The following is a 27891-nucleotide window of genomic DNA, read 5'->3' as shown; positions in this document are numbered from 1 at the left end:
TTGTTGCAAGTGTCTGGAGGGAGCAGTAGTCCCTAAAGAGCGTTTTCGGACTACGGACCAGTGAGGGAGCAGCTGAGCGAGTCCACAAACAACCAAACGCGACACATAAAAAAGAGTAAAGTAGGGGAGAGGAGTAGATTGAATTGATCTTATCGTTTCGTCAAAAAAAAAGAGTAGATTGAATTGATCGATAATTTTCACATTAAAAGTAGTAGGATTTTAGTACATAACAGCTCAACTGTTAACTCTTGCAGCAGAGACCGGAATGAATGAAGAATGAAGGAGGACTCAAAAAAACTATAGCTCAACAGCAATCCCCATTCCCCCACCCACTTCTCTTTGCCATTTCTAAATTCTTCTATTAAGTACTACATTATTAAGTATTATAGACTCTTTGTGCTTACTGGGTCCTTCTCTTTCTTCTTCTTCTTCTTCTTCTTTTGGGGCGGGGAAGGGAGGGAATTGGCATTAATACAAGTTATCAGAGAGCGTTCGTTCGTTGTGTTTTCTGAATTATGGGTGTTGTGTCGACGGAATCTTTACCGCTTGGGTTTAGATTTAGACCCACCGACGAGGAGCTCATCAACCATTACCTGAGGCTCAAAATCAACGGCCGCCATGACGAGGTTCAGGTCATCCCCGAAGTTGACGTCTGCAAGTGGGAGCCCTGGGATTTGCCTCGTATGTCCTCCTAACTCAATAACTACTCCTCCTTTCTTTCCCTCCTCCTCCTTTGATTCTACTACTACCCTAGCAGCTTTACCTTATCCTTCAATCTATATGTATATATACACTCGTATCTTTCTCTGTTTGTTGGTTCGCTGCTCTCCCTTTCCTAGAAGATTTATGACTTTGATGATGTGCTTTTCTTTTTTTAAAGTACAAAAGTTCGATTCCTTGCTACTTCTCCTTCGTCCCCCTCTTTACCTCCTTTCTTTAACCCCAATTTCCCCATTTTTCATTATTGTCAGGGCATCTTCTTTCTTTGCTTTATGTTTTTCAACTTCCCCACCTCGAAAATTAACCCATACAACTACTACTTAATCCTTCTTAACTATTGCTACAAATATGCAGCCCCATCTTTATCCATCCATCTCTCGGGGGGAAGGGGGGGGGGGGTAGGGGAAATAAATTCCAAAGTTATAGCTCCCGAATTTGTTCTATTATTCTTTCTTTTGTTCCTATTCCTTATGGAATTTGTCTTTCCACGCGTTGCTGGCTCTTTCTCGTCGAGATGCATTTTTTCTCGATGCAACATCATATTCCCCACTCGGTGAATGATAATTAATACGAGCTCTATCTTAGTATGCTGTTCCCTTGTTTTAGGTTCTCACTAACCTTTCCATGCTCTGCTGTTTGTTGCTAGTTTCTTCTAAAACCATACTAGTGCTATTATTCTGAGGGACTCTTCTCTCTTCCTCTTCCATGCTTGATTAATTAGTCGTCCCCTGTCTGGCTTTTACAACTTTTTCTCTGAAGGTTCATTTCTTCTCCTTTTTTTCCTTGTTATACTAGTTTGTATCTTTCCTGGTTCGAGTCAACTCGTGCCTTTCCCATGTTGCTATGTTGAAAGACAGGATTGTGTATGGGTGCTCAGTTTCTGTTCACCAAACTTTTCTTCCATTTCTAAAATCATTTTACACGTCTGCATTTGATTACTTCCCGCGATCACTACCGACTAGCAAAATTTTGGCAATTTTTATGTACTACAAGAAATTTCATCCATTTGAATCATGTCTGTAGTGTCATTGTCTTTTCATGTCCTTGCAAGTCAAAACGTTTTTTTCTTTGTTACAGAGCTTTCAGTCATAAAGACAGATGATCCAGAATGGTTCTTCTTTTGTCCACGCGATAGGAAGTATCCAAATGGGCATCGCTCTAACAGGGCCACTGATGCTGGTTACTGGAAAGCAACTGGCAAGGACCGTACCATTAAGTCTCACAGATCGTCTCCCTCTAGTAACTCTAGCACCCACTTAATTGGCATGAAGAAGACTCTTGTTTTTTACAGGGGTCGTGCTCCTAAGGGTGAGCGTACCAGTTGGATCATGCATGAATATCGTGCCACTGAACCGGATCTTGACGGAACTGCCTCTGGCCAGGTTTGAAGTTTCCTCTTTTTTCTTCCACACGCTCCTTCCTGTATCAGTGTATTTGTACATTTTTTTTTTTTTTACTTAATTAGCTCAGAAAGTTTGGTTGTTACTATGTTGTCGTAATTGTTACTTATTTCTTTTTAGAATAAAAGTCTACTTGCTGAATAAAGCTACTATACCGTCATTCATCACCTTAGCTAATGCTAAATATTTTAACCTGTGGACCTTGTTAATGAAAGAGATACTCCATTGTGCTTCGGTTTGATGCACCAATCGGTAATCAATAGGAGTTAATACTTTTTACTTTTTAACTTGCACCATTCACATTAATTTCTTTTTTCTATTTCTTTGAATCTTGTTTTAAGTTTTTAATATGGAATGTCCAGAAGGTATAATGGGACTTCAAATGATATTTTCCTAAGGAGATATAGGATTACGGGGTCTATCTTTATTTATGCTAATTTTGCATAGGGTGGTTGGGTCATTCTTCTTTGCATGGGGTCTATCATTATATTTATTTTAGTTTTTAAAATTTTGTTTTAAGTTCTTCTTCATGCTGTTTTTATTATTCTTCTTTATTGTGCTAAGTTACCTTCCCAGTGCTTCAGTGACTTCCTTTTGAGATTTTATCTAAGCATGTTGTACACTGGGTGTTGTTCAGCAAAAGATTTTAATCATGATGAGATATTAATTTGAATGAGAGGATAGTTGAGGCATGGATGTGTGGTTTGTGTAGGAAGCACCATATAAGCTTAATTTTATATGGTGTAGAGACTGTTGGCAATTTAGGGTAGACAACTAAACCCTAGGTAGAAAATCAGAATTGGGAGCACACTACAAAGGACATGAAGGGGGAGTATCTTTCTTGGAAGAATAATGTACATTGACACCCAGCTACAGGTCCATGCTGTACTTTGAGTTCACTAACTGATCATTTGAACAAACTTTATGACAATAGTGACCCGGATGAATTCTGTAGCTGATTGGCAAAAGTGAGGACTTATATGGATGTTCACTCTCTTTACTAGATAAGCCAGCTGTGCTTGTGAGGTTTAGGTGTGCTTTTATGAGCATTTGCTTCTAGTTTTGAGCCGCAACAACCTAAATTTCCAGCTAAAGGATATTCTTCTTTGGGTTGGCTCTTAATGTTCCAAGAGTCATTACGTTGTGACCTTGGAGTGGTCCTCCATGAGAGGCATGTTAGGCAGCTGTACCATTTCTGTTTTCTGTATGAAGTTTCTCAGCTGCACTTTATTCTGAAGGATCTGATTGGAACATTCTGATCTAGACTGTTTTTTTGAAGTGCTGGGGTAATAGAGGACTTCTTTATCAGTTACATCCCATGCTTGGTTAAAGCAAACGCATTGAGAGCTGTGCCCCTGTTCAGTAAGTTTTAGTAGAGCAGCCAATTCATCTGAAAGCAACAATTCTTGGTGTCCATGATGTGGGTTGTAGCAGTAATAGCTTTCTCTAGGGATTAGTAGTTATACGTCTGTCTGTTTATTGCTTTTGCATATTTGAGTGTCATGATCTGACCCCAAGGACAATTAGCTTTGCCATTTTCACTACCTTAAAAGTGCTTGGTTCTTCTATGTTATTCGAACATTATCCGATATACCTTTCAAGATAGAATATAGCCTTTTGAAATGTTTATGCCACTAATCATCATTCCCACCCTGCCACTATGAGTACCACTATTACCACCAAGTCCTTTTCCTTTTATGGATAGCACAATTGATGGTGGAGAAAAATTTAGGGCAATTGATAACTGTGGCATAAATACTCTAATTCAGTGAAGCTTTATGTACGACGTTCTTTGACCTTTTAAGGTTAAATTGCACTTGTGGTCCTACTTGATTTGAGTATTAACTAACTAGGTTTTTAAGTTTAAGCAAATAGACCTTTTGTTCCTTAACTTCTCATTTTGGATCACTGAAGGACTACTCATCAAATATGCGTAATTACTATGAAAAGGAAACTTATACTAAGTTCTGCCCTTCCCCTCCTTCATCCTCCTTCCCCTCCTCCTCGTCATCACTGCAATTGACATCGAGAAATAAGAATTATGATGTTGACTGGAAAGTAGATGGTGTCTTCTGTTTATATCCATTAATGTCTATAGTACGATTCTCCTTCTAGCGATTCCCTTGCCATGTTGGCAACAGTATGAATGACATTCTGTGCAAAACTTTAGGGACCAAATATTAGAGACAATAGTGAATTTTACTCATCTTCTTTTCAATTAGATTTCTTTGATGGAAAGCCTCCTCCCATGAAAGAATAGAGGGAGAAAAACTAAACTAAGAAAATGCCTAGAAAAAAGGTACAGCAAATGAATTTTCATATTTGTGTAGAAAAAAACATGACTTTCTTTTTACGGAATTGACAAAGAAACAGAATTGACTTCTGTTTTTTGACCTGTGTCCCTTCTTTTATCCCCTTTTGTTGTTGGAGGGTTAATTTTGGATCTTTACTGATTTTGTATTGGTTTCTTAACCCTTTGGGCTGCTGTTATTGCGTCTCTCTTAGCTATTTGTTAGTCTGTATTGTTCATACATTTTTCCTTCATTAACATGATGCAGGCTGCCTATGTCCTCTGTCGGTTATTTCATAAGCCTGATGAGAAGGCTGACAGTTCTAAATATGATGAAGTTGAACCAAGTGGTTCTTCCCCAAACACAGTCAAGTCATCACCCGATGATGCATCATCAGATCTGTTTCAAGAACGATTAATCCTTGATATGCAGGTTTGCAAGCAACCAGCTGGTATTGAGAGGTGGCTGACAGATAAATCAGATGATGTGACCTCTAATAGTCTTCTGCATGTTGAAAGCTGCACGTCAGATGTTGAAGATCACTTAATAGAAGCAGCCATTACAGAGGTAAGGGAAACCTGTTTTATTATCTGAAATCTCTTGAGAAAGCTTTCATCTGGATGTCCAAGAAACTTCAAGTCCGGGGGTTTTTTGTTCCTGCTGTTTACTTCAGGTATATCCAACTACTGGAGGACATCCAATGTGTCATGAATCCAGAGATGGTCTCGATTGCAAGGTCTTCTCCCCATTAGTGTCTCAGAATCACACAGAGATAGGATGTCCTGATTCACCTTTTGCTGATGACTTTGGCTGCGATCAGAAGGGGATGCACTTTCAGGATGGCACCTCGGAACAAGATGTTTCTCTGACAGAACTATTGCATGTCCTTCAGAATCATGATGCATATCCTTGTAAGGAGTCAACAAGTGAGAAGTTTCTATATGTTGGTAGCAGGAGCATGTTACCTGACCAGCTACATGAAGGGCCAGCTGGAAACTGCAATCCCAGGGATTGGGGTGCATTTGGGAAGGCAGGCGAAGATATGGTCATAGAACAGGTAAAACATAATCATCTTCTTTTTGGCGGATCCTTCAGTTGCTAATTTCAAGTTTTGTTTTGGACCATGCTATTGGTTTGGGTAAGCTTGAGCATTTATTTTGGTTATGGACAACGAGAAGAGAGATTAGACACTGCTGATTATTTGATTGGGGTTGATGAACTTCAACGCAACTTTTGCTTGTCCCAGATTATGTTTTGATGATAACTACCTTCTTATCATCCAATGCTTGAATTTGTTCTTATCATCCAATGCTTGAATTTGTTTGTTGGCATATCTGTAGACTCTTACATGTCCAAGATCCTTCCAGTCTCAAGCACCAATTCGTGATGCAGACTCCAGACTGAGTAACGATGTTGGTGCATCTCATGATCATTATGCCGGTAAGACAAGTTATCTGCCTGTTGTATTGTGGATGCTTTTGGTAATGTTGAACAATCTCATCAATCTTGTAACCATGCAGATCCTGTCAGTCTTGGTGGCGATCATCAGGAAGGAACTGGAATCAAGATTCATAGACGTCAGGCAAGCAATCGACCAGGTTGTGAAAACCTGGCCAAACAAGGCACAGCAGCAAGGAGATTCCGCCTGCAGGTGGATTCTGCTCCAATCGCTAATCATGATGGGAAATACAGCAGGGCCAAGGGCTTTAGCAATGAAGAACAAGACGAACGCTCGGTTACAACTGAGGTGAGATTTAATTATTGATTCTGGAAGTATTAGTGATAAGTGAAACAGATCCTTATAATCAGCTGAATTTCTTGGAATAATTCTAGCACCCTTAAAGCCATGCTGCTGCGAGGGTTGACCCCAGAGTGACCATTGACTAGGAAGACATTTGCTAATTAGTTAGTCTTCGTTTTACATTCAGGGAAAAGAACTTTGGCTATTTGCAAAATGTGTTGGGTTGGAGAAGGCATGGAAAGAGAGAATTTGTCTATTTATTGTTTCCATTTGTCTTTGCAGGATGACGAGTATTCCGAATCTTCATGCACATCTGATGAGCCAGAGGGGGGAAGCAGTAGCAGTGAGAGTGGAATAAGTGCGCGAAAATTCAAAGCTGGACTTGCGTTGACAAATAAAGAAGCTGATGAGAAAGACAAAGTGAAATGGAAGAAATTTCTTCTGAGGCCACCGGGTGATAGCAGCGGAACCGGTTCTTTGACAGTTTATGGCGTGAGCATGTATCTTGTGATGGTCCTGTTTATATTGTTTGTTTTCCTATGGAAATGCCCTAATTTCTTTGCATTGCACATCTGAAATTGTTCATGTACATCCAGTAGGCATTATGTTTTTTCCTTTTTAGAAATAATTTCTGGAGGCTGGTTGTTGAGCCATTTAGATTGGGTTGTAAGGTCTGCCGTCTGCACCTTTATATAATTATAAACATGTAGCTCCATTTTGTGTTGTACTTCTTGTCTGTGAAAAATTTATTATATATCCCCTTCCCCCCCCCCCCCCCCCCCCCCGCTTAAAAAAAAAAAAAAAAAAAAAAAAAACTCTCCTCCTTTTGTACACTTCTGGAGGGTGCTATTTAATATTTATAATGGTGCGAATGCAAGTTAACCAAGTCGAACACCTTTATAGGAGTTTTTTTTAAAAGAATGTACTGCAGTGATTTGATATATGTAAAATAAAAAAATAATTGAAAAATTATAATTCAAACATAGCCTCAGGGTTCAAGTTTGCTTGGTTAATTTAATGAGTTTGAAATTGTATTAGAGATTGATTTGTTTATCTATCGAATCAAATGAGCTTTTATCGAGCTTAACTTGTATCAAACTATTGTAACTGGAAATTTTTATATATAAATTTTAATTTATACTAATCAAACCGAGCAGAGAGAGAGAGAGAGAGAGAGAGAGAGAGAGAGAGAGGAAATGCTTGCATTAGATATAGCTTCAATCCATGCAGATTTCACCAACTTCAATTGAAGTGAGATTACAATAACTGAAGTGAATTGAACAGAATCTAACTGGAGAGGGCGAGGAAGGGGGAAGGGTGCAGCACTCATGGATGGACGTCGAATTTTTTGTGTTTTATATGCGATGGAAGTTCTTGTTGTCAAGAGAAGAGATAGGACGAACGGCGAAGCACGTGGACTCCAACGAGAAGAAGGCCAAAAAAGAGGGATGAGTAAAAAAGGAAGTCAGAAATTTGGGGGGTCCGCTTCGCTTTCTTAGCGGATAGGGATTACTACCGCTGAATGCTGATTAGCAACCGCAGCCCAATGGATAGGCATTGCCATAATAAATAATGATAATTACTAACACAATATATAGTCAGCAGTCACGGATGCACTACTAATTACGTACTAATCTAATTATGATCCATTCATATTCTACCAATATATTATAAATAAATAAATTATACTACATTTTTCGCTGCCCCCACCCCCCGACCTAGAAAATTCCGGAGTGACTACTGCTACTTGCTCCAGCGGACAGATAGTTAGAAGCCCACCATCCCCAATTTAAAAAAAGGGAGCAGGACATGGATTTGAATACCGCCACCACCACTACCATCTCCGGCTGCCCTGCCCAGCCCATGGATTTAGCCGTAGCTGCTACTGCTACACCATGGCACGTTTCCTAAACATATACTCCTACTGATATAAAATCCCAGGCAGGCTTTGGAAGTGGACTGAGATTTATACATAGTAATTTTCTTTTATATTTATTAGTATTAGCAGTCCCCCAATCCACACCCCAATATAGTACTAGTAGTCGTAGTTCGGTGGAGCCGCAGACGGAATTTCCCAGGACGGTCGCAATTCTCAATTGGAATTAAGCTGCTTCTACTTCCTGCTCCTACATCCAACTCCACCTCATAATCCACACGACTCCTGTCCTCGGATCTTTGGATAATTATCTAATATTCTACTCTAGTTGTTTCGCAATTCGGTACACAATACAACTGCTGATACTAGTATGATACTGGTGGCCATAGTGGCGGAGCTGTTGGAGGAGTACACGGTGTTGGTGGCTAGGGTGCTGGAGCATATGTTCAACCAGGCTCCCCTCCCCTTCCCTCCGCGGGTTCGTTTTCTCATTCTCCGTAATCTTCCCTTTGCTTCTTCTTCTCCTTCTCTTCCTCCGCCTCCGCCTCCCCCTCCTCCTCGTGCTTCTCGCGACATCACATCCCCTCTTCCTCAGTCCTGATCCATGCACACTTTTCGTACTAGAATCCATCCGTCAACTAATAAGATCCTGCAAGCCCAATGTTAGCCCCCGGCCTCCCTCTTATTCTGTTTTAGCAATTTTCAAAAATTTTTCTTTCTTTTTCGTTTTCCTTTTCTCTTTTATGTATATTACATATATCTAGCTGCTAGCCTCCTAGAATTTGATTACTAGCACTACTATTACAGAGATCTGTATATGAAATTGTGGTTTTTTTGCCTTTTTGTACATGTAAGAATGCATGTTCCCCCTGAATAAAAAAAAAAATGCATGTTATTAAGTGTTAAATTCTGCCAAAATGATACACCATACTAAATATTCTTCTTCTTCATTTGCTTCTTCAGGAGGAAAAAAAAAAACTAAAAACAAAAACAGATCCCTGGCGGCGAATAATGCTGGATCAAAGAGTTGATAAAAAATTTCTGGAATGTCGTACAGACCAATCCCTAGCATCCCCTGCTCTCTGTATTAACTATTAAGTAAGTAGCACGTAATTGTCCGGGTTTGTTAACCTTAGTCGCACGTAGTTGTCCTGGTTTGTAGCTCCACGGATTCCGTTGCAGGAGGCCCGCAACTTTCGATCCAGAGGTCTAAAGTCCGGTCAAACCATAGATCAAAAATAGGGGCGGACTAGATTCAACTTATCACTAAATACTTTGATAAGATTGAAGTTTGAAAATTAAAAATTTAAATTTAAATTTGTTAAGTGATTCAAGTGTTAAAATACTAAATTTAATATATTTGAGCATATTTTTACAAAATTTTGAGATTAATGGTCCAAGTTGGCCCGAGCCAAGCTCGCCCAATCTGGGCCTTCTATCGCACTTTGCTGTTGCCGGTGAAACTGCAAAAACGCTGGATACTGGATAGATGGTCATGTCCAGCATTTTTTTTCCTCATATTTTATAAAATGATTTTTTTCATCCCTCACTTTTAAAAATATAATTTTATATCCCTTACATATTCATATCGGTCAAATTTAGTCCCTAATTAGGTTTTCGATCATTTTTTGACCGAAATCCATCACGTCCAAGGCACGTGATCATTTTTGAAGGGTAAATTTGTCAAATTATATTTTACATAATCTAATCTATAGTCCTCCATATTTTATAAAATAAATTTTTTTATCCCTCATATTTTATAAAATATATTTTTCATCCCTCACATTTCACAAAATAAATTTCTCCATCCCTCACATTTTAAAAAATGAATATTTCCATCCCTCACTAATTATGTGCGTGAGGGAAACCCTAAAAAAAATATATGCGCGTGAATACATTTTGTTTAAACACATGTATATGTCTATTTGATTTTGCTTAATAATATGAATAACATAAATATATGTATGTGTCTATTTGATTTCACTTAACAATACGAATACCATATATTATACGTGATCATTTGATTTCATATGGTATTAGCTAGTAAAAAATCTTGCATTCATTGTCAAGCTGGCCAATAAAACTATTTTCGATCAAAATACAATAAGAATATGCAAATTAAGGTTCTATTGGTAAATATTAGTCATAATCATACAAAAATAGAAGATAGCCCACAAGTTGGACCCAATTACATACATGTATTTATGCTATTATTATTAAGTAAAATCAAATAAACATATACATGTGTTTAAAAAAAATGTATTCACACACATAATTAGTGATAAATGAGAAATTCATTTTGTGAAATGTGAGGGATGGAGAAATTCATTTTGTGAAATGTGAGGGATAAAAAAAATAATTTTATAAAATGTGAGGGATGAAAAAATTTATTTTATAAAATGTGGAGGACTATAGATCAGATTATGTAAAATATAATTTGACAAATTTACCCTTCAAAAATGATCACGTGCCTTGCACATGATGGATTCCGGCCAAAAAATGATCGGAAACCTAGTTAGGGACTAAATTTGACCGATGTGAATATGTAAGGGACATAAAATTACACTTTTAAAAGTGAGTGATGAAAAAAGTTATTTTACAAAATGTGAAGGACGTTTTGGACGATTTTCTCTTAACAAAAACTAATGGCTCTGTTTGGATTATCATTTGTTTTTTACAAACTATTTTTATGTGTAGAATCTACAATAATAAATTTTAAATATAATTCAAAAACACACATCTCAAGTATAACTTACAAAAAATTCTAAAAAAAATGCAAACATAGGGGAGGGGGTGGTGGGGAAGGGAGAGGAGGGAGGAGGAGGAACAAGGGGAGGAGAGAAAGAAGAAGAGGAAGGAGGAGGGGAGGAAAGAGGAGGGTGATAGTGGAGGTGGGGGGAGGAGAGAAGGGGTGATGGGTAAGGCTGCAAATGAATCGAATTGAGTCTGGTTTTGGACTTATCGAGCCGAACTCGTCTTAAAAATAGGTGGGTTCGAGTTCGAGTTCAAACTCGACGAGCCTATAGAATTGAGCTCGAGCTCGACTCGATAAGGCTCACGAGTTGAAGCTCGAATTCTGGCTGGCGAGCAGCTCAAATTGAGAGCACGAATTTTTGACTCGTGAGCAGAGCTCGTTAGCTCGAATTTTTGGAAATTTATCTAACAAAACCATTATTTTCGTCGTCATCAAAAAAAAAAAAAAAAAAACTTTTCGTCAACTGCAAAGCAGGGGGAATCACATTACATCAAGGACTCGTAGTAAAAAACGTATGTCCAAAACCAAATTCCTGATCTTGATTATTCAGTTTAAATCGTCAGATTTTTGAACTACAAGAAGATGTTCAAATTACGACAACTTCCTGCAAGTACAGAAATAGGGACGAATAACAACTTGGTCAAAGTGGAGGAATAAGAACGTAGCAACAAAATATTATTAATTTGTCCAAATATTCGAAAGAAAGGTCCAGTGTAAATTTTTGCATTCCTGAGCCGCTGTAAGTTGGAAACATTTTCCCTTTTTTGTTTCAAAACGACAGTCCTACCCAAGCTTCAATCTTTCATACAAAGATTGCCCCTTTCTGGCTCCTTGGAAATTCAAGCAACAGAGCCAGAACTGAAAATACAAATTCCACTTCCAAAATAACAGATTGACAACAAAAAGCATTAATCGAAAGAAAAGGCCAATCAAATTATAACATCCCCCAAGGAGATTCTAAAGTGCCGCTTTTTCAAACATACATTGTTTGGAAAGTAAAAAAATAAATAAATAAAGTAGAAGAAGGAAGGAGGACATGCATTGTTTCTTACCATGGTAGGAGCAAGCAAAGACAATTCAAAAACTTATTATTGTGTCAGACCGCCAATGCTGCTTAGCTGCTACTACTACTAATGTAAAGGAAGCTGACAAACGGGAGAAAGGTTAGGGGCTTAGGGCTATGAAGTGTGGGCTGACGGTGGCGGTGGCTAGGGTTTGTGTGAGAAATTGTGAAGGAAAGACAGAGAGAGAGATACGGGACTTAGGGGCTTAGGGCTATGAAGTGTGGGCTGGCGGTGGCGGTAGCGGTGGCTAGGGTTTGTGTGAGAAATTATGAAGGAAAGACGGAAAGAGAGATACGGGAGGAAGTAATTAGAAATGGAATGCAACTTCTGGAAATGAAACTTTTGATAAATTCCAACTTAGTAATTAGTTATAAAAATAAGGATATTTTTGTAATTTCACAAGGCTCGTCGAGCTAACGAGCTTAAGTTAAGATGGCTCGAGTTCGACTCGCTTTATAAACGAGTCGCTCGAGTTTGACCGAACTCGAGTTGAACTTTGACTCAAGTGCTCGGGAGCGGCTCGATTCGTTTGCAACTCTAGTGATAGGTGGTGAATTTTTTTTAATTTTAAAAAAAAATACTTCAATAAGATTTTAAATTTCAAAAACATCTCAACAAATAACTATAATAAAAATTTTTCATATATAATATTATAGTATAGTGTCTCCAAAACACCTTTTTAAGTTTGGATATGGTTTAAGTTGAGGTCATTAGTTCAACTCTCATATCCTCCCTATTCGGGATGGATCCGATCCAAGTAGCTAGACTTGAGATCGTGAGCTACTCGATTAGCAGTTTGGCTCGAGCTTGCTCTGATCGAGCTCGAGGAGCAATAGAAATAGTGAGTCAAGTTCAAGTCTAGTTATGAGATACTCGATGAGCTCTATCGAGTATCTCATAAAAAAATTATATATAATATAGCTCTATCGAGTATCTCATAACAAAATAAAAAAATTATATATAATATATAGAAAATTACTAATACAGATAAGCAACTTATTAAATTTACAATGAACCATTCTAACACATTTATTTATTTGTCTGGACAAAGCAGGGATTTCATAAAATCATACTTCTTATTTCTTGTTTTTTAGAGAACTTAATTTGAAAACATTAAGGAGGAAAAGATCTAATTTAACAAAGGTTTTCAAGCTCATTTTTTGAAATTAAGTTGAGTACTCGAGCTCAGATCTTATACGAGTACCGTTTTATTTTGTTGGTCCATAGAGAACTGAATTGAAGAAAGACCATATGGCTATTGGAAAAGATAAAAGATTTGATTCATATTCACACAAAGTGAAATAAGAAATCACAAAACACGGAATTGAACTTTTGGTGATTAATCTACATGCGGAATGTAGATATTAGTGCCGAAATAGGAAACAAAGAGAAAATGAAGACGTGAAATGATACCTCATCCCCGTCCACAATGGGGTGCAATAGCTCCCACAGTGAAAGTGTAACAGTCATGATTTGATAATTTTAAAAGCTTTAAATTTTATGGGACATGTATTGTGTGAATTATTAAAATAAATATATGATTTGATTGTGGATTCATGCTATTATAATACTCTGCAGAGTGTAATCTAGAGTAAGGGAAGAGGGGATAATAAAGTCATGTTGTGACAATCAAAGATAGGAACAGTCTACAAAGCGGCAAGTACTTTTGCGTCACCAAATGACGAACCAGAACCCAATTCTCTTTGCTTCAATATAAGTTTATTAAGACTAGGAACAAGTCTTGTTATCCACAGTTTTTCGGCAGACCCGGATGTTCTTTTATCGTTGCCCACAGACCCGAACAATTGTTTGTATTTAATATAACTCGTTCGTGTTATGTGATGGTACTCAGAGTCAGATTTGGAGTATATGGAACAATAATAATGGTAGGCATGAACCAAAAGCATCAGATCCTCTTAGCTCGCACAACGTACCACATCGCAATTATCTGTCAGTCCTAATATACTTTATACATAAGAGAAGAATCCCATATATGTCCAGATGTTTACACACTCAATTCTCCTAGTAGTCAATGTCATACATTACACACACACACACACACACAAAAAGACAGAGAGAAGGAAAGAAAGCCTATAAATCAGCGAAGTGATCATAAAATCGGCCGGGGAAAGACCAGTACACGGGCGATGAAGCGAGTGTTAAGGAATTCATTCGAATTCTGTGTTATTTCGTAAAGGGATCAACTATATATATGTGTGTGTGTGTGTGTGTGTGTGTATATATATATATATATCCGAGGCACGGCTTGGTTTACTTGTGCAAGATATTGAAGAAAAACAGAAAAAATACAAAGAAAAGAAGAGGAGATTTTGAAGAAATATTTGATTCAAAGCCCGTCTTTTACTTACTTAACCCCATCCATCTCCCACGAGGCTCGATATTCGTTTTCCAATGTCAGCAGCCATATTAGCTTTAGCTAACCCCACCCGCAATTCCAGGCTGCATTAAAAAAAAAAAAAAAAAAAAAAAGCGTGGTTTTGGATTCCACTCCCCCTGCTTTTTAGAACTGGCTTCGGTATTTAGAACAAAAGAATAAACCTGTCGATTCGATTGGAAGTATTCCGCATGCACTGAGTATGTACACGACGCTCACGTGCCTATTCATTCTCAAATACTCTTCGTAGGTCTGGCGACTAATAAATAATCTGTTAATTAAACACTCATCATTCCCGTGGAGGCAAGAAACTGGTAACAAAAGGGAAAGTAGTACTGTCATATCATGACCAGCTTAATTACTTAGCTTTGTTGAATTGGAGAAGGGAATATGTTACCAAGAGGAAGAAGAAGAAGAAAAAACTACTCCATATATAAAGAGAATATTAGGACTGAAGGAAGAGGTGCCTTGGGATTGGAGGAATATTTTTAATAGAGCATTTGCCAGCCTCATCAATGATGCCTTCTAGTACTAATTATGGGTTCTTCCCCTTCCCATGCGTCTCTCCTTTCTTCTTTCCTAATTAATGTAACTCTACATAACGTTACTTACATGGTAGGTGTAGTATATATATCTAGAGAAGGAACCTGTTGACAATGGTTAACCTACCGGAAAGGCTATTTGGCTTTGTCGTCTCAGCTCTTGCCTACTGTTTCTTTCAATATCATCATCATCAACACTCCAACCACCATCACCCCAAAAGCTCCAACAACGACAATATCAGCTACAAAATGCCCAAGACCAAGGCTCGACCGCTTTCTTTGCAGGTTTCACTTCCATCCATCCATCCTTCATGTTTTACATATACTCCATCATATCCACATGCATAGATACATGCGTACTCAGGTTTATCCTTTAGAACCGGTTGTTGTTCGGAAATCAACTTTGTGTCAAATGATTCCATCATTCTTCTATTATATATTTATTTATTGTTATTATTATTTGGGACATAGGAAATACCAGCCCGTGTCGTTCAAAATCTGGCATACAAACTTGTCTCACATAAGAGATATACATATGTATATATATATATATTTAGGGGGTAGGGGGGGGTGTGTGTGTGTGTGTTCGTATGTGTGAATGAATGCTTGTATTAATCGGTATTTCGTACGTGATACATCATACATGTTGTTGGTGAGAGAGATGTCACACAAGATTTGTAGGAATAATTCGCTTGGCACAAAAAATGATGATTGACAATTAGATGAGTGCCCAAAACCCCAAGCCATGAGCTACGTACTGTCGATAATAAAGTTTTCCAGCATAGGAGCAGTATCAATCATCCTTGGTGAAATCTCCTTAATTATTATTGCTGCTTCTGTTAATGAACAAAGCTAGCTTGCAAAAAAGAACGAAGGAAAGAGAGAGAGAAAAAAAAAAGGGGGGGAAGAAAGAAGAAGAAGAAAGGTAGTCAGTCGTCTTACCAAAGCCAGATGGGATCCCAGTTCCACCTATTTTGGAAGGAAAATTAATAAAACTTGAGTTAAACAACTGAAACCTAAAGGCCCTAAACCAAGTAGACAAAGACGCAGGTTTAATTGATGAAAACGCTCTAGTAAGTAACCGAATTAATTAAGATCAAAAGGAACAAATTCAGGTATATATACTTTTGTGATCAAAAGAAAGAGCCCTGCATAGTTAATGCTTTTGTGGAGAGGGGAATCTGCGATGCGCGTATCATTTAATCTGGGGAATATTAAAGAACCCCTACTAGTGTTGGTTGGATGAGTTTGCAGACGGTGGAGCTGAAAGTGAGGATGTGCTGCAGTGGCTGCGAGAGAGTTGTCAAGGACGCCATCCACAAACTCAGAGGTATAATTGGTTTCATTACTCCTTTTTAACACCAGGTAGTTCAGTCACTGATTTAATTTTATTTTAACCGCAGGAGTACAATATACCTGCATGCATCGAATTTAATTTCCACACATACTAATTCTTAGTATAGACACAGTTGATTAATTAAGTGAGTAATTAATCTCGGGTCAGACACTACGAAATAGCAGCAGTAGGTTTTTTTTTTTTTTTTTTTTTTTGAGGTTGTGTACGCATGTATGTACAGGGGTGGATTCAGTAGACGTAGAGCTGGAGATGGAGAAGGTGACAGTAATTGGGTACGTGGATCGAAACAAGGTGCTGACGGCGGTGAGAAGGGCGGGAAAGAGGGCAGAGTTTTGGCCCTATCCAAACCCCCCGCTCTACTTCACTTCCACCACCAACTACTTCAAGGACACCACCAGTGATTTCAAAGAGAGCTACAACTACTGGAGGCACGGCTACAATGCTGCCGACAGGCACGGCAGTCTTCCGGTCACTCAACGGGGAGACGACAAGGTCAGCAACATGTTTAACGACGATAATGTAAATGCCTGCTGTCTCATGTAATCTCTCAATTTCCATACCTACCAGTCTACCACCACCCGGTTACTATTCTATGGTATATAAGGATATATATATATATATATGACATGTATGTACCTGCCTACTACCTTACTATACACTCGTTGTAAATGATAATAATGTAAATTATGTGCTGAGTCGGTTCAATTGCATATATGGGATTCTATTTCCATATCTCGCTTTGCACCACATACTGTCAAATTTCACAATGTGCTGCCTCAAATTTCTATCAGGGAATGTGCGTTTTTTTTTTTCCCCATCCCATCTGAGGCTACTGAAGGCCTGTTCAATTGTCGTTATAAGATAAGTTTAATAATGCGGGATTGTGCCTGCGTCTCTCGTCCAAAGCCTTCTTCTGAGGTCCGTCTGTTGCCTTGCAACGTTGCATTTAGAGGAAACACACTCAAGATAAATGGGCCGGGCCACTACCTCAAATGACATTGTTGAACGAACTTTTGAATCGCAGAATGCTCAAAATCAAGCTGAGGCAAAATATACCCGTACAGTTGGCAGCCCATGATAGATTCGGGCATTCAATTACTACAAACACAAACTATCTGGGCAAGTCTTAAGCCGTGGGGACCCTTCCCCAAATGACTTTTATTACGGCAATGAATTAAACCGGTCCCCCCCCCCCCCCCCACATTCATTGTTATTATTCATATAATAAATAAATGACGCAGCTAATTAAGCCGCCCGCCCGCGCTCTTTATTCATTTTGATGCTCGTTCATCCGGTCTCTCTTTCAATAAGGAAGGACCAAAACAGGTACAGCAATTCGTATATGTCACTTCACAATTAATAAACCTCTCTTTGATGGTTATGATGACTTGTTTCACCTCAAGTTTCCAGTTTCCACTTACCTCTCCCTTATTTTGAACTAATTGATGAGCAGTACATTTGCAGGGGGCACGTACCACCCAGTGTTAAATCCATGAAGATTACTCGAATGAATGAACTTTTGTGTATCCATTTATTTCGTAGCTGAATAATTCTGGGGCCCGCGTCTGCTCGAAACTCAAAAGCCAAGGAGGAAAATGTGCTGAACTATTTAATCACTCATCGTTGAAAAGGCTACACTGCTATAGCTAGCTTAACCAAAACTTCATCCTACCTATATACAGTACTTGATTAAGATATACACGTACGTGTTAAAAAAAGAAAAAAAAAATCATTCTTCATTACAAATGAGTATGATAATGATATTGAAGCCAAAAGGTCAAAAAAAGAAAAAGAGCAGATACACAAAAGAGAGAGACTGGAAGAAATAATTAATAATGAGAAAGAGATTGGAAGAAGCTGAAGCAGAGAGGATGATGATGGTAGGGGTGGGTGAAGGAGACGAAAAAGGAAAGGGTGAAGGGTGGATGGGTAATGATCGGATCAGCGGGTGGCTGGCAACAGGAGAAAGTGCATGGATGGAGGGTTCAGTTTGGGATACCTTACCACAATCAATCATCACGGGGTACTCCGCAATGAATGAGGGAGAGAAAGCTGTATCCTTTCGGACAGTGGGGAAAGGCATGGAGCGGGCATGCATGTTGCCATGTTTGCTTTGCCAGTCCCATGCATCCAGGTGGGGGGTACCTACCTGGATCGTTTTCGTTCTGGACGGGATGAGATGGGCCTGAAAGAAAAAGTTCTGCAGGTCCACGGACACTCCTCTCTCTCTCTCTCTCTCCCTCACACAGTCTTTTGTTTCTCCACACCCATCACCTTCACAAACCTATTCCACCACTGTACAATTCATGAATCTTCCTCCTGGACACTTTTTCTTTTTTTCGTTTAAATTTTCTTTTCTTTTTCCTTCCCCTTTTGGGGTTTATTGGGTTGTTGTGTTTGTGGTGTTTTTGGGGGGTGAGGAAAGTGCATCATGCAAACTTTACGGCTGGTTATGGAAGCTTGTGCTGCTCAGCATGATCAGTTGCTGTCGCTGTTTACCGCGGCCTAGAATCTATACATACATGTCGTTATAATTGCGAAGTTGTTTTCTGGGATCTGCTGCCATCCTCTTTCCACCCCCATCCTCTCGGGGCACTGTCATATTGTTAGTACCCCCACGCCCCCGCCCCCGCCCCAAAAAAAAAAAAAAAAAAGCCTTGCTCTTTCTCTGTCAATGCCTGCACAGACGCTAGCTAGCCACACCTCCCCAGTTCCCTTCTGATCAATTCGTGATTTTTGGGTATTCAGGTTGGGTTGGGTTTCTTGGGGGAAGAATGGGGGGTTTGTCCGGCGGCTCTCCCCTTTTGCTCCTGATCCCCTGCCATAAACACTCATTTGTTGTCTTTTTTTTTTTTAAAAAAAAAAAAAACACAAATTCAATTATTACACTAGCTACTTGCTGATAATATTGCACGAAACCGAGGATATTGGCCAGTGTTCACTTTTTTAGCATCACTTTTTGTTTCGCCAAGCCTGCATCTTCCTTACCGGTTTCCAAAGACGTACGTTTATGCATCTAGTCCTCCTCTTCTCTCTCTCTCTTTATTTATGCATATGTCTGTGTGCTGCGTGTTTTTCAAGGGAAGAAGAAGAAGATTTTTTTTTTTAAAAAAAAAAAAAAGAAGAAGAAGAAGAAATCATGATCAGTACGTAGTCGGAGTAAAGGAGGGAACAGAGGAGTTAGCTGAGGAGGGACGAATTGGAGAAGCACGTATGCTTTGAAAAGTGGGTAGCAATGTGCTGATTCAGGAAAGAAAGGGGGGAGATAAGAGATGGCATGCCCAGTGCCCAGTGCCCTCTGTCATTCTCACATTTCACACACGTGGCACGCACCATTAGTGAGTGAGGAGTATTATTAAGAAAGAAGAAGAAAAGGAGAGTGTCAGTAGCAGTAAATGCCAACATGCCAAAGAGAAGATGGACGGAAAGGAGAAAAAAAGAATCATCAATTCACGGGTCATCACCTGTTACTGTTGCATTGAAATCAAAGCATACAAATACCAACGCGGCCCGTCCATACTCAAAAATTCACCATCTCACTTCACTGTAATTTGCACTTGCTCTTTCTGCAACAATTTGCACTTGCCAGTGTTGCCGTCTTCTCTCGAGTAGAATCAGAATGCACGCTTCTGTGTGTCCATCTGGGGTGGTCGCCAAAAGTTCCGCGACCAAATACCTTGTACTTTTCATTTTAAAAGCGCGCTCCACGTATCGCCCTTCTTTTCTTACTACGTTTTTTTTTTTTTTTTTTTTTAAAATAGCTTTTCTTTCTTTACTGTGGTCATTGATGAAGCCTACGTCTCCTGCTTAATTCCTAGCTCATGCCCTCTATTCTTTCTACAGCTACACCGACAGGCTAAAGTTACTACAATTATTTTAGTATAAAGCCTACATTTATAGCCTACATATATGGGGAGGGAGGTGATTTCTTTACACGTCTAGGGAGGGGACTACTTCCTCTCTGGTTTCCAATTCCAATATTAGCATCAGTATTTTGTGGCATACTGCACTTATCGTCTGTGGTTGCTATTTTTATTTTTTGTGCAGGGGAGCCGGGCACACCAAAAGGACGAAAGAGTGGTTGATAATATGGACCAAGATTTCAAGATAGCCACGTACCCCCACAAACCCACCCAAAAAAAAAAAAAAACAGAGTGATCCATCCATATAATGAAGACTCACAAGAGAGTTTTTACATAATAATAATAAAAATAATCAATTGTGAGAGTGATCCATCCATATAATGAACAATGCAGGTAGCATCCTCAGTCTTTGTACATATTGCTTGTTCGACTTTCTCTTTTTTTTTTTTTTTTTTTTTTTTTTGGTGCATTCTGATCATGGTAGGTAGCAAAGAAACGGTTACATTGCATATCCAAATTTGCACTCAAATCCTTCTTATGACCTGTTATACAGATATCATTTAACAATTAAAAATAACAGCCATGTTACAACAAAATTACGAACATCTGCTAAGTTTGGCAGTAGGAATGCAATAAACTGGACCGAATAAATTGCAAAAAGAATGAATAGAGTCCAGTCGTTGGAATTGAAATTAACGAAAATGATGTATAAAAGGATCATGTAAAACACAGCTTAACCGTGAAATGTCAGCTGCCCAAAATTTGTATTCAAAAGTAAATGAAACGTTATTTAAAATAGAGGCAAATGGCTGAAGTAACTGCAAAACAAAATCCACGGACAAAAGAAATAGCAAATAAGCAATGCAACAGGAAAGACAAACCAGAGGAAGAAACTTTCATTCAATTTTTTGCACTCATGAACCATATCATATGCACAATAAGTTTTGGGTAAATTATCTTTGACCCTCCTATCATTTAATTACCTATACATAACCCTTTCATGCTATGTTTTCAGACTCGGACCAGGTATCGACTCGGCCAAACTCAGGGGTCCATGGGCGGCTCGATCCGGGTTGAATCGGATGATGTCATAAATAAAAATTATTCAAAAATTAAAATATTGTAAATAAAATATCTAAAATAAAGGTATATTCATATATATTTGATGTTTCCAATATATTTAACAAGAAAATACAAAGAAATTAGAATAATCAAGTAGCAATTTAAATTATTTAATGAACATTAACAACTTCAGAATTAAAATTATGGATTTGATTGAAAAATAACATCAAATTTTAGGACAACATTTATAAAGTAGTGAGATATATTAACAAGTTTTAACAATTTAGGGGTCAAAACATAATATTGAAATATTTTAACCTTTTTTTAAAAAAAATGCTCTGGTTGAACCGGTTTTTCAGGTTTTTTCCCAGTTTTTCCAGTTTTTGACAGGGTTTTTAGTCTTCCGGTTTTGAAGAATAACTCGGACCGAACATTTGGCCAGTTTCCAGTTCGACCAGGCGGTCCGGTCTGAGTTTAAAAATACAGTTTTCATGGTATGGGTTAAATTGTCACCATTAGTTTTGCCATTAAAACTAACTGTAAATATCAAAAAGCCAAAGTCAAACTAGTAAATTGACAAATTTATCCTTTCACTGATTTGTTTTTCTTTTTTCCTTTTTTTTTTGTTCCCTTTGGAAAGAGATTAGAGATGATTTTAGAAAACTATACTTTGGCCTAGTAAATTTTTACAAATATTAACTATCCATAAATACAACAAAGAATAGATAAATAAGATATACAAGATACTGTTAAAGATTTGCAGTCACTAAAGATTTGGTATAAATTAAAACCTATAATAATATTTGCAATCATTAGAGAAGAGGTATTGATCTAGTGACTAAAATTGAAATTTCAGGATTTAGAGGTCTTGTGTTCAAATCCCCCTACTCCCTCCCCACTTCTTAAATCCTACTCTTCTCCCCATTAGAAAAAAATAAATAAAAAAGATATTTCAATCATTAAAGATTTGGTATTTTCTATTTCTCACTTGTCCACTTGTTATTTTTTTTATTTTTTGTATATGGAGAAAAAAAATAATGAAAGGGTGAATTTGTCAATCTAATAATTTGACTTTGACTTTTAATACTTACACTCAATTTTAACAAAAAGATCTAGCGAAGAAACTTTAGTTGAAACTATGAAAAGATTACGTATAGATTTTAAAACTATAGAGAATCATATGGTAAAGTATCAAACCACACAATGGTTAAAGGTAACTTACCCTATATTCTATCATAGATTGCATAAAGCTGACTAACCTATCAAATATATGCTCCAATCCTGTAATTGCGCAGGTTCAGCAGTTAAGTCTTTGATATTAAACTAGGGCTAGCAAAACAAAAAGGAAAAATATAAGCCAAGCTAGCCATTACATTGTCAATCATACGTAGTCATTATATTGTCCCGCTTCTGATAATGTTCAAGAATTTGAAAAGATAGAAAAAATTCTGTTAGTCAACAAAATTAAATGATCGGCATGTATTCTTTTCATTATAATATGACATAAACCCTCGAGGCAAATTTTCCAAATTAATTTTTAAAAATTACAACTAAGCCAAACAAAATATTCAAGGGCATAGCTTAGATTATACATTTGCTTTCTTATACCAGTGAGATTAATGAATGAATTTTAAAAGGATTACTTTTATATACATGTATATGTACTATCAGCATTGAATACATGACAACCAATCCAAACTTGTATTTAAAATCCAAATTTAGCTTATGCATCATTAATTTAATCATGATAGTGTATACACTGATAATACACATAAAATTTACTTATTTTAAAAACAAACAAATTTATTACTCGGATCAAAATTATATGCATCAAAGTGTTTGAATTATGCATGTGAGATCAATATCACAAATTATTTTAGCTGAACGCCTCATTCCATCCGTAGAGCAATTAGCAACTAATGATCATAAGTTTTTTTTTATCTTCTTTAAAATGCAATTACAATTTTCTTGGTAATGCATTGATTGGTAATCCAAAATAGGAAAAAAAATGACAATAATCAGGGATTATTAACAAAATAGAAACTTAATTAATTCTTTCCAGTAAATATATACTTTTTAATTTCTTATATTATAATATGATGACTAAATATTTTACGCAAGTAATTAACAATATAACTTAAGGATGCAAAGAAGGATGAAAGGACAGAGGAAAATTAAATGAAATATTTTTACTGAATATGCTATCCCTCTCAATTGCTCTACACTGTTCCTTCTTATCCTCCTCCTCATTTTCCCCAAATTATGCACAACCCCATGCTTCCTCTCCTAGGTTTTTGTTTCTGTCGGTTGATGAATTTTTGTATATATAGTCATGAGATTGAAATGAAGGTAGTATTTTGGATGGGTTTTTGTTGGATATTTTTGCTTAAAAAAATTTGACAACATTGAACGTATTGTTTTATATGAAATTTACTACATTGATGTGTGCTATTTACCAAAATTATGAACATAAGTTACCACTAATTTGTATGTATCTAAATATTTTCTTATATTGTAGAAAATTTTTTTTAAAAAAATGGTGGCATGCTATTTTAGTTATTTAACTACAACATATTAAGGAAAAAGTATGCTTTAAAAACAAATCTTTGAAAAGGTAGAGGAAAAAATAGTGTATACACAATATGTGCATATGTTTTTAAAAAAAAATTAAAATTGCATCACAATTTGGTAAAATAATCATTCCCTCCACCAGAATTCACATAATATTTAGGATTTAGGGGGAAAAAAACGTTAAGGAAAAATAGACTTCAAGCGTCTCGTAGAAAAATTGTTAAATATAAAGCCTTTATTTAGAAGAAAAAAAAAAAAGTGTTCTACCCATTGATAACGATCTCAAGGGTTTATACGGTATATTGACAACAGTCTGCGGCCACAAATCGTCAGCTAAGGTTGATGCCTACACTACTGGCTCAAGAACAAGAAGATGTCTTTGTTTTGAGGTGCAAAGTGTAGGCACAATACTGACGAATAAAAATGAAGGGATGTGGTAGTAGTTTGGGCGGCATCAGAGTGAGTAGCGAAACGCTACTGAAATGCGGAACCAGGTTAGAGCGCTAAGAGTACGTGGAAAAGCTCTGGTTCCGTTAGCTTTGTCCCCAGCGACAAATGCAGACCACTTGCTATACTGAATATAGTACTGTAGAAGAAGGGGAGAGTGTACAAGTACAACGCAGCGGGAATCAGAGCGGGCAGTGGCTGACTTTTTTGCAGAGACCTGGGTCTGGTTTGCTGCTGACTGCTTTGCTAGTTTGCTTTGCCAAAAGATGACCTACTACGTATACACAAGCTTTAGCCTTGAGCCTTCAGCCTTCAGCCTTCAGCCTTTAAGCCTTTAGCTAGCTACTCGCCTAAATAACTTTCCACGTCTTTCAAGATTCAGTACTGAATTAAATGTACAAGCATTTCATACATACATACATACTGCTCCCTCCCTCCGTTCCTTATTAGATGGCCTGAATAACTAATTCTCTTAGATTAAGAAAGTTGGTTATTTTCTAAAAGTCAACAAAAGTTTAACTTTACTTCTCAAAATTACCCTTTATCTCTCTTCATCTCTTCAACTACTTTTATTGTTAATGCTACAAATACTGCATTTAATTATTTAGAGTTCCAATTCAAGAAAGTTGAAAGGGTAAGCAAGGGTAAATTTGGAAAAAAGTTCATAAATGCTTTCTTGATATCATAAAATGACAGATAAAAAGAAACAATGGATTAGGACATCTAATAAGGAACGAAGGGAGTATATCACGCCTCCTCCCCATGTACATAGGCTAGGGTCCCCTACTACGTAGTACGTACTGCCCCCAATTAAACTCCTTCAAAAAAGGAAAGAAGAAAAAAAAGCCCTCACCTAATCTAAGGTCTACCACCGGACCATATATATAGGATACACATGCAGAGAGCGGTGACCGGTGAGTAGGATGAGCAGTGGTACGTCGAAAATAGCTAGAAACTGGAAATGATGATGATGGGATATGGTTTGCACTTTCACTCGGCGGCCAGCTGAGCAACTAAGAAGAATAGCACAGCATGCAGTAGGTAAAACAAGGAAACCCCTCCAGGCCTTCCGCACCCAGCTTTTAATTAAGCCTTTTCCGTACGTACTATTTTTGCTCCTATTAATTCAACTGTGGTGCGGTGCGGTGGTAGTAACTAGTGCAGAATTAATGCAACGATCTTTTCGACCCCAGCAGCATCTTCCGTCGACGATAACTGCAAAATGCGCATGATATGTCACCTAGCTAATTCGCAGAGCAAGAAATACACGTGTACTTACATATGTATAGTAATCTTATATTTGGATAAAATGAAAGAAATCCAACAAGTTAACTATACTATAGTAGCTAGTACTTAATTATATCTTCTCTGGGCGCGTAATATATATATATATATATATATATATATATAGGAGAGTAGTAGTAATGTTATTTTAACAAGAAGACGGTCGTATGAACTAACTAATAAGGCTGCAGTGACGGTCGATGGATCTCATTGACCACCCGGCCTGGTGGTGCAAGTAAATCCGAGCAAACGTCCCTCCTATTCAAAATCATGCTAGCTAAATCTAATAATAATAGGTATGGAATGGAATCTGTTCAGATGATGATTACAATCGGTTGTCATTTCAAGCACTGTCTTCGTTCATTCAGCGTTTATTCAACCTACAACACTTGTTGGATTCTTCTTCTTCTTCTTCTTCTTCTTCTTCTTCTTCTTCTTCTTCTTGAGCATGTAACTGACATCGATCAGTGATCAACGCCAAAGGGCTACGTTTGCGATCAAATTAAAGGTCCTGCATCCACACAGCCTGCAGTTATCAATCAAGTTAAAAATGGATTTGGCTTGTTAAACAAAATGACGATGATGTATCTGGAGATACCCTCCTTGGCTACCTACCTAATTAGAATTAGAGAAAGAATGTCTCCAAGCCATTCGATTTAGTGCTCGGCAAGGAACCAGTGATTCACATCATCTTCCCAAAAGTAACACAAATTAAATAAGCTGATGCTTAAACCTTCCAACAGCAACAACAACAACAATATTTATTTCGAAATAAAAAGTTCAAGTAATATATTAGCAAACGTGTAATATTCATCTTTACAAACAAAATTTTCTGCTAATATATACCTTAACTAACACAACAACACTGCCTGTCATCTATATAAACAAGAGTATTAACTGCCTGAGTTTAGACCACAGCAATTAACAAAAAGGCATGCATCCACTTATCTTTCTTTTTATCTTTCCCCTTTGCAATTTGAATGACTCTTTAAGCTTTAAACATTATTTTGCATCAGTTTGACAATAGACTAATGGCGGAATATTTGGTTGCCAAACTATATAATAATTAGCTAAAAAATGATGTCAAGGGTGAATGTGCAAAATCAGTTTTCCAAAATTAAACAACTTTTTTTTTTAAAAAAAAATTTCCAAATTAAGTGTTCGTTCATGTTTCTTCGCAACAATTGTTATGAAGAATATATCTTAGACATGACTGTAGCTTGAGCGTTGTTCTCCCTGATTCCACCCAACTCCCAAGAAATGGAAACTATTTCCTTAAAACTTCGAAAACAGAAGATAGCATTTCAATTATAGGATTGAAGACTTGCGCATCCAACCTAACATATAGAATCTGGAAAAAGAATCAACCAAAGCAGCAAAAACTCTTCCATTTTACCTATAAGTAGAAGCTAAAGATGATGGAGCTGATTTGATGAAAAGCACAACGCTCAGCTAACTATTGCATTTTTAAGAAACTAATTAAATATTTTTGAATAAATAAATAAATAAACCCTTGTAGCTAGGGTTGCTTTTATAACAACAGTGCTTTCTATGTTGCACTAACATATTTTTTCAGAACAATTATGATGATCCGAGCATGGTTTCACAGCTTGTTTTTCTTTAACTGTCTTTACAAAATAGTTGTTAATGTATGGGAAATGCTCAAGTTATCTTATTAGAGTAGTCTTGTATCATTCAGTAGTACATAGAACATTGAACACATAATTGACCATGGAAGCCAAAAAAAAAAAAAGGCTTCAAACAATCATTGCTTAAAGAAAGATAAACTCTTGATTCTTTTGCTCCTCATCTCTAATCAAATAAATATGTGGACATGAATCCATCTACGTACGGCCATGTAGCTAGGATCATATACCGAACCAATTCAACAAGGACAAGGAGGAAAGTAACACTTCATTATTACTAAACTACAGTCAGAGAGATCTTTGCTGTGAATGCTTGTGCAGGTTGATTCTGTTAAGAAGAATTCATTTTCCTGGCAAGGGGGGTGTGGGCGACTAAGAAAACTGAAAGCTCATATACTGCAATGCTTAGTGACATCGCACAAATTTAAGTTTAGAAGATTGGGAAACTCAAAACAACATGAAATATATATATGCACTTACTGTCTGACTACATATTCTTGTGAACTTTACTAAATGGACTAAAGCGGCAACTTTGAAGTGGAAATAAAGACTCAAAGATGTGTGAGCTTTTAGCCCAGCAGCTCGTATCCTATGGTTAACTTTGTATGACGTTAAACTCTCATAAGTAACAAGGTCCTGTTTCTTCAGCAAATTAAGTTAATTTAGTGACCTCCATTGCTTCTTGCAAAACCAAAAGAATGAAAGTACAAGAGTTACAGAAGAAAAGTTCAGGAGCTAAAAGGGTGTCTGGACGACATGAATGACTTCAATGAGAATAGAGGTGAAGGAACATAAGACTTTAGATTTTTGACGCCATGGTTATGTAACATACAGTCTCACAGCAAGGCATTATGATATCTGGACCATTATATATAGT

At 37.4% G+C, this 27891-nt stretch overlaps 3 protein-coding genes across 4 annotated transcripts; all 3 read left to right on the top strand.

The window, feature by feature from the left end:
* The first annotated feature begins 63 nt into the window (after window positions 1-63).
* On the top strand, window positions 64-6879 carry LOC113722415 (protein NTM1-like 9). Its single transcript, XM_072063120.1, has 7 exons — window positions 64-681; window positions 1798-2102; window positions 4679-4978; window positions 5085-5468; window positions 5752-5851; window positions 5932-6158; window positions 6435-6879. The coding sequence occupies exons 1-7, from the start codon at window positions 516-518 to the stop codon at window positions 6726-6728; spliced, it is 1776 nt and encodes a 591-aa protein (XP_071919221.1). The 5' UTR covers window positions 64-515; the 3' UTR covers window positions 6729-6879.
* A 1033-nt stretch (window positions 6880-7912) lies between these two features.
* Window positions 7913-8875, top strand: LOC113722437 (uncharacterized). Its single transcript, XM_072063755.1, has one exon. The coding sequence runs from the start codon at window positions 8399-8401 to the stop codon at window positions 8627-8629; it is 231 nt and encodes a 76-aa protein (XP_071919856.1). The 5' UTR covers window positions 7913-8398; the 3' UTR covers window positions 8630-8875.
* Window positions 8876-14545: 5670 nt separating this feature from the next.
* LOC113722427 (heavy metal-associated isoprenylated plant protein 30-like) lies at window positions 14546-16888 on the top strand. Of its 2 annotated transcripts, none has more exons than XM_027245735.2 (3): window positions 14546-15069; window positions 16039-16114; window positions 16362-16888. In XM_027245735.2, the coding sequence occupies exons 1-3, from the start codon at window positions 14899-14901 to the stop codon at window positions 16682-16684; spliced, it is 570 nt and encodes a 189-aa protein (XP_027101536.2). In that variant the 5' UTR covers window positions 14546-14898; the 3' UTR covers window positions 16685-16888. The 2 variants fall into 2 exon arrangements, with proteins under 2 accessions (XP_027101536.2, XP_071920121.1); XM_072064020.1 differs by having other exon boundaries at window positions 14948-15069; window positions 16017-16114.
* The last annotated feature ends 11003 nt before the right edge of the window (window positions 16889-27891 follow it).

Source organism: Coffea arabica, chromosome 8c (genome assembly GCF_036785885.1).
Source record: "Coffea arabica cultivar ET-39 chromosome 8c, Coffea Arabica ET-39 HiFi, whole genome shotgun sequence".
NCBI classification, from domain to species: Eukaryota; Viridiplantae; Streptophyta; class Magnoliopsida; order Gentianales; family Rubiaceae; genus Coffea; species Coffea arabica.
The sequence above is the reverse complement of the archived record's forward strand: the minus strand, read 5'-3'. Positions and strand labels throughout refer to the sequence as shown.

What these genes read in the sequence shown, in the direction of transcription:
- LOC113722415 (XM_072063120.1), top strand. Translation starts at nt 516, where the DNA reads ATGGGTGTTGTGTCGACGGAATCTTTACCGCTTGGGTTTAGATTTAGA. An exon ending in ATCTCATGATCATTATGCCG is followed by an intron (nt 5,852 to 5,931) that starts GTAAGACAAGTT and finishes GTAACCATGCAG; the next exon opens with ATCCTGTCAGTCTTGGTGGC. An exon ending in AACGCTCGGTTACAACTGAG is followed by an intron (nt 6,159 to 6,434) that starts GTGAGATTTAAT and finishes TTGTCTTTGCAG; the next exon opens with GATGACGAGTATTCCGAATC.
- LOC113722437 (XM_072063755.1), top strand. Translation starts at nt 8,399, where the DNA reads ATGATACTGGTGGCCATAGTGGCGGAGCTGTTGGAGGAGTACACGGTG.
- LOC113722427 (XM_027245735.2), top strand. Translation starts at nt 14,899, where the DNA reads ATGGTTAACCTACCGGAAAGGCTATTTGGCTTTGTCGTCTCAGCTCTT. An exon ending in CTCGACCGCTTTCTTTGCAG is followed by an intron (nt 15,070 to 16,038) that starts GTTTCACTTCCA and finishes ATGAGTTTGCAG; the next exon opens with ACGGTGGAGCTGAAAGTGAG. An exon ending in CGCCATCCACAAACTCAGAG is followed by an intron (nt 16,115 to 16,361) that starts GTATAATTGGTT and finishes ATGTATGTACAG; the next exon opens with GGGTGGATTCAGTAGACGTA.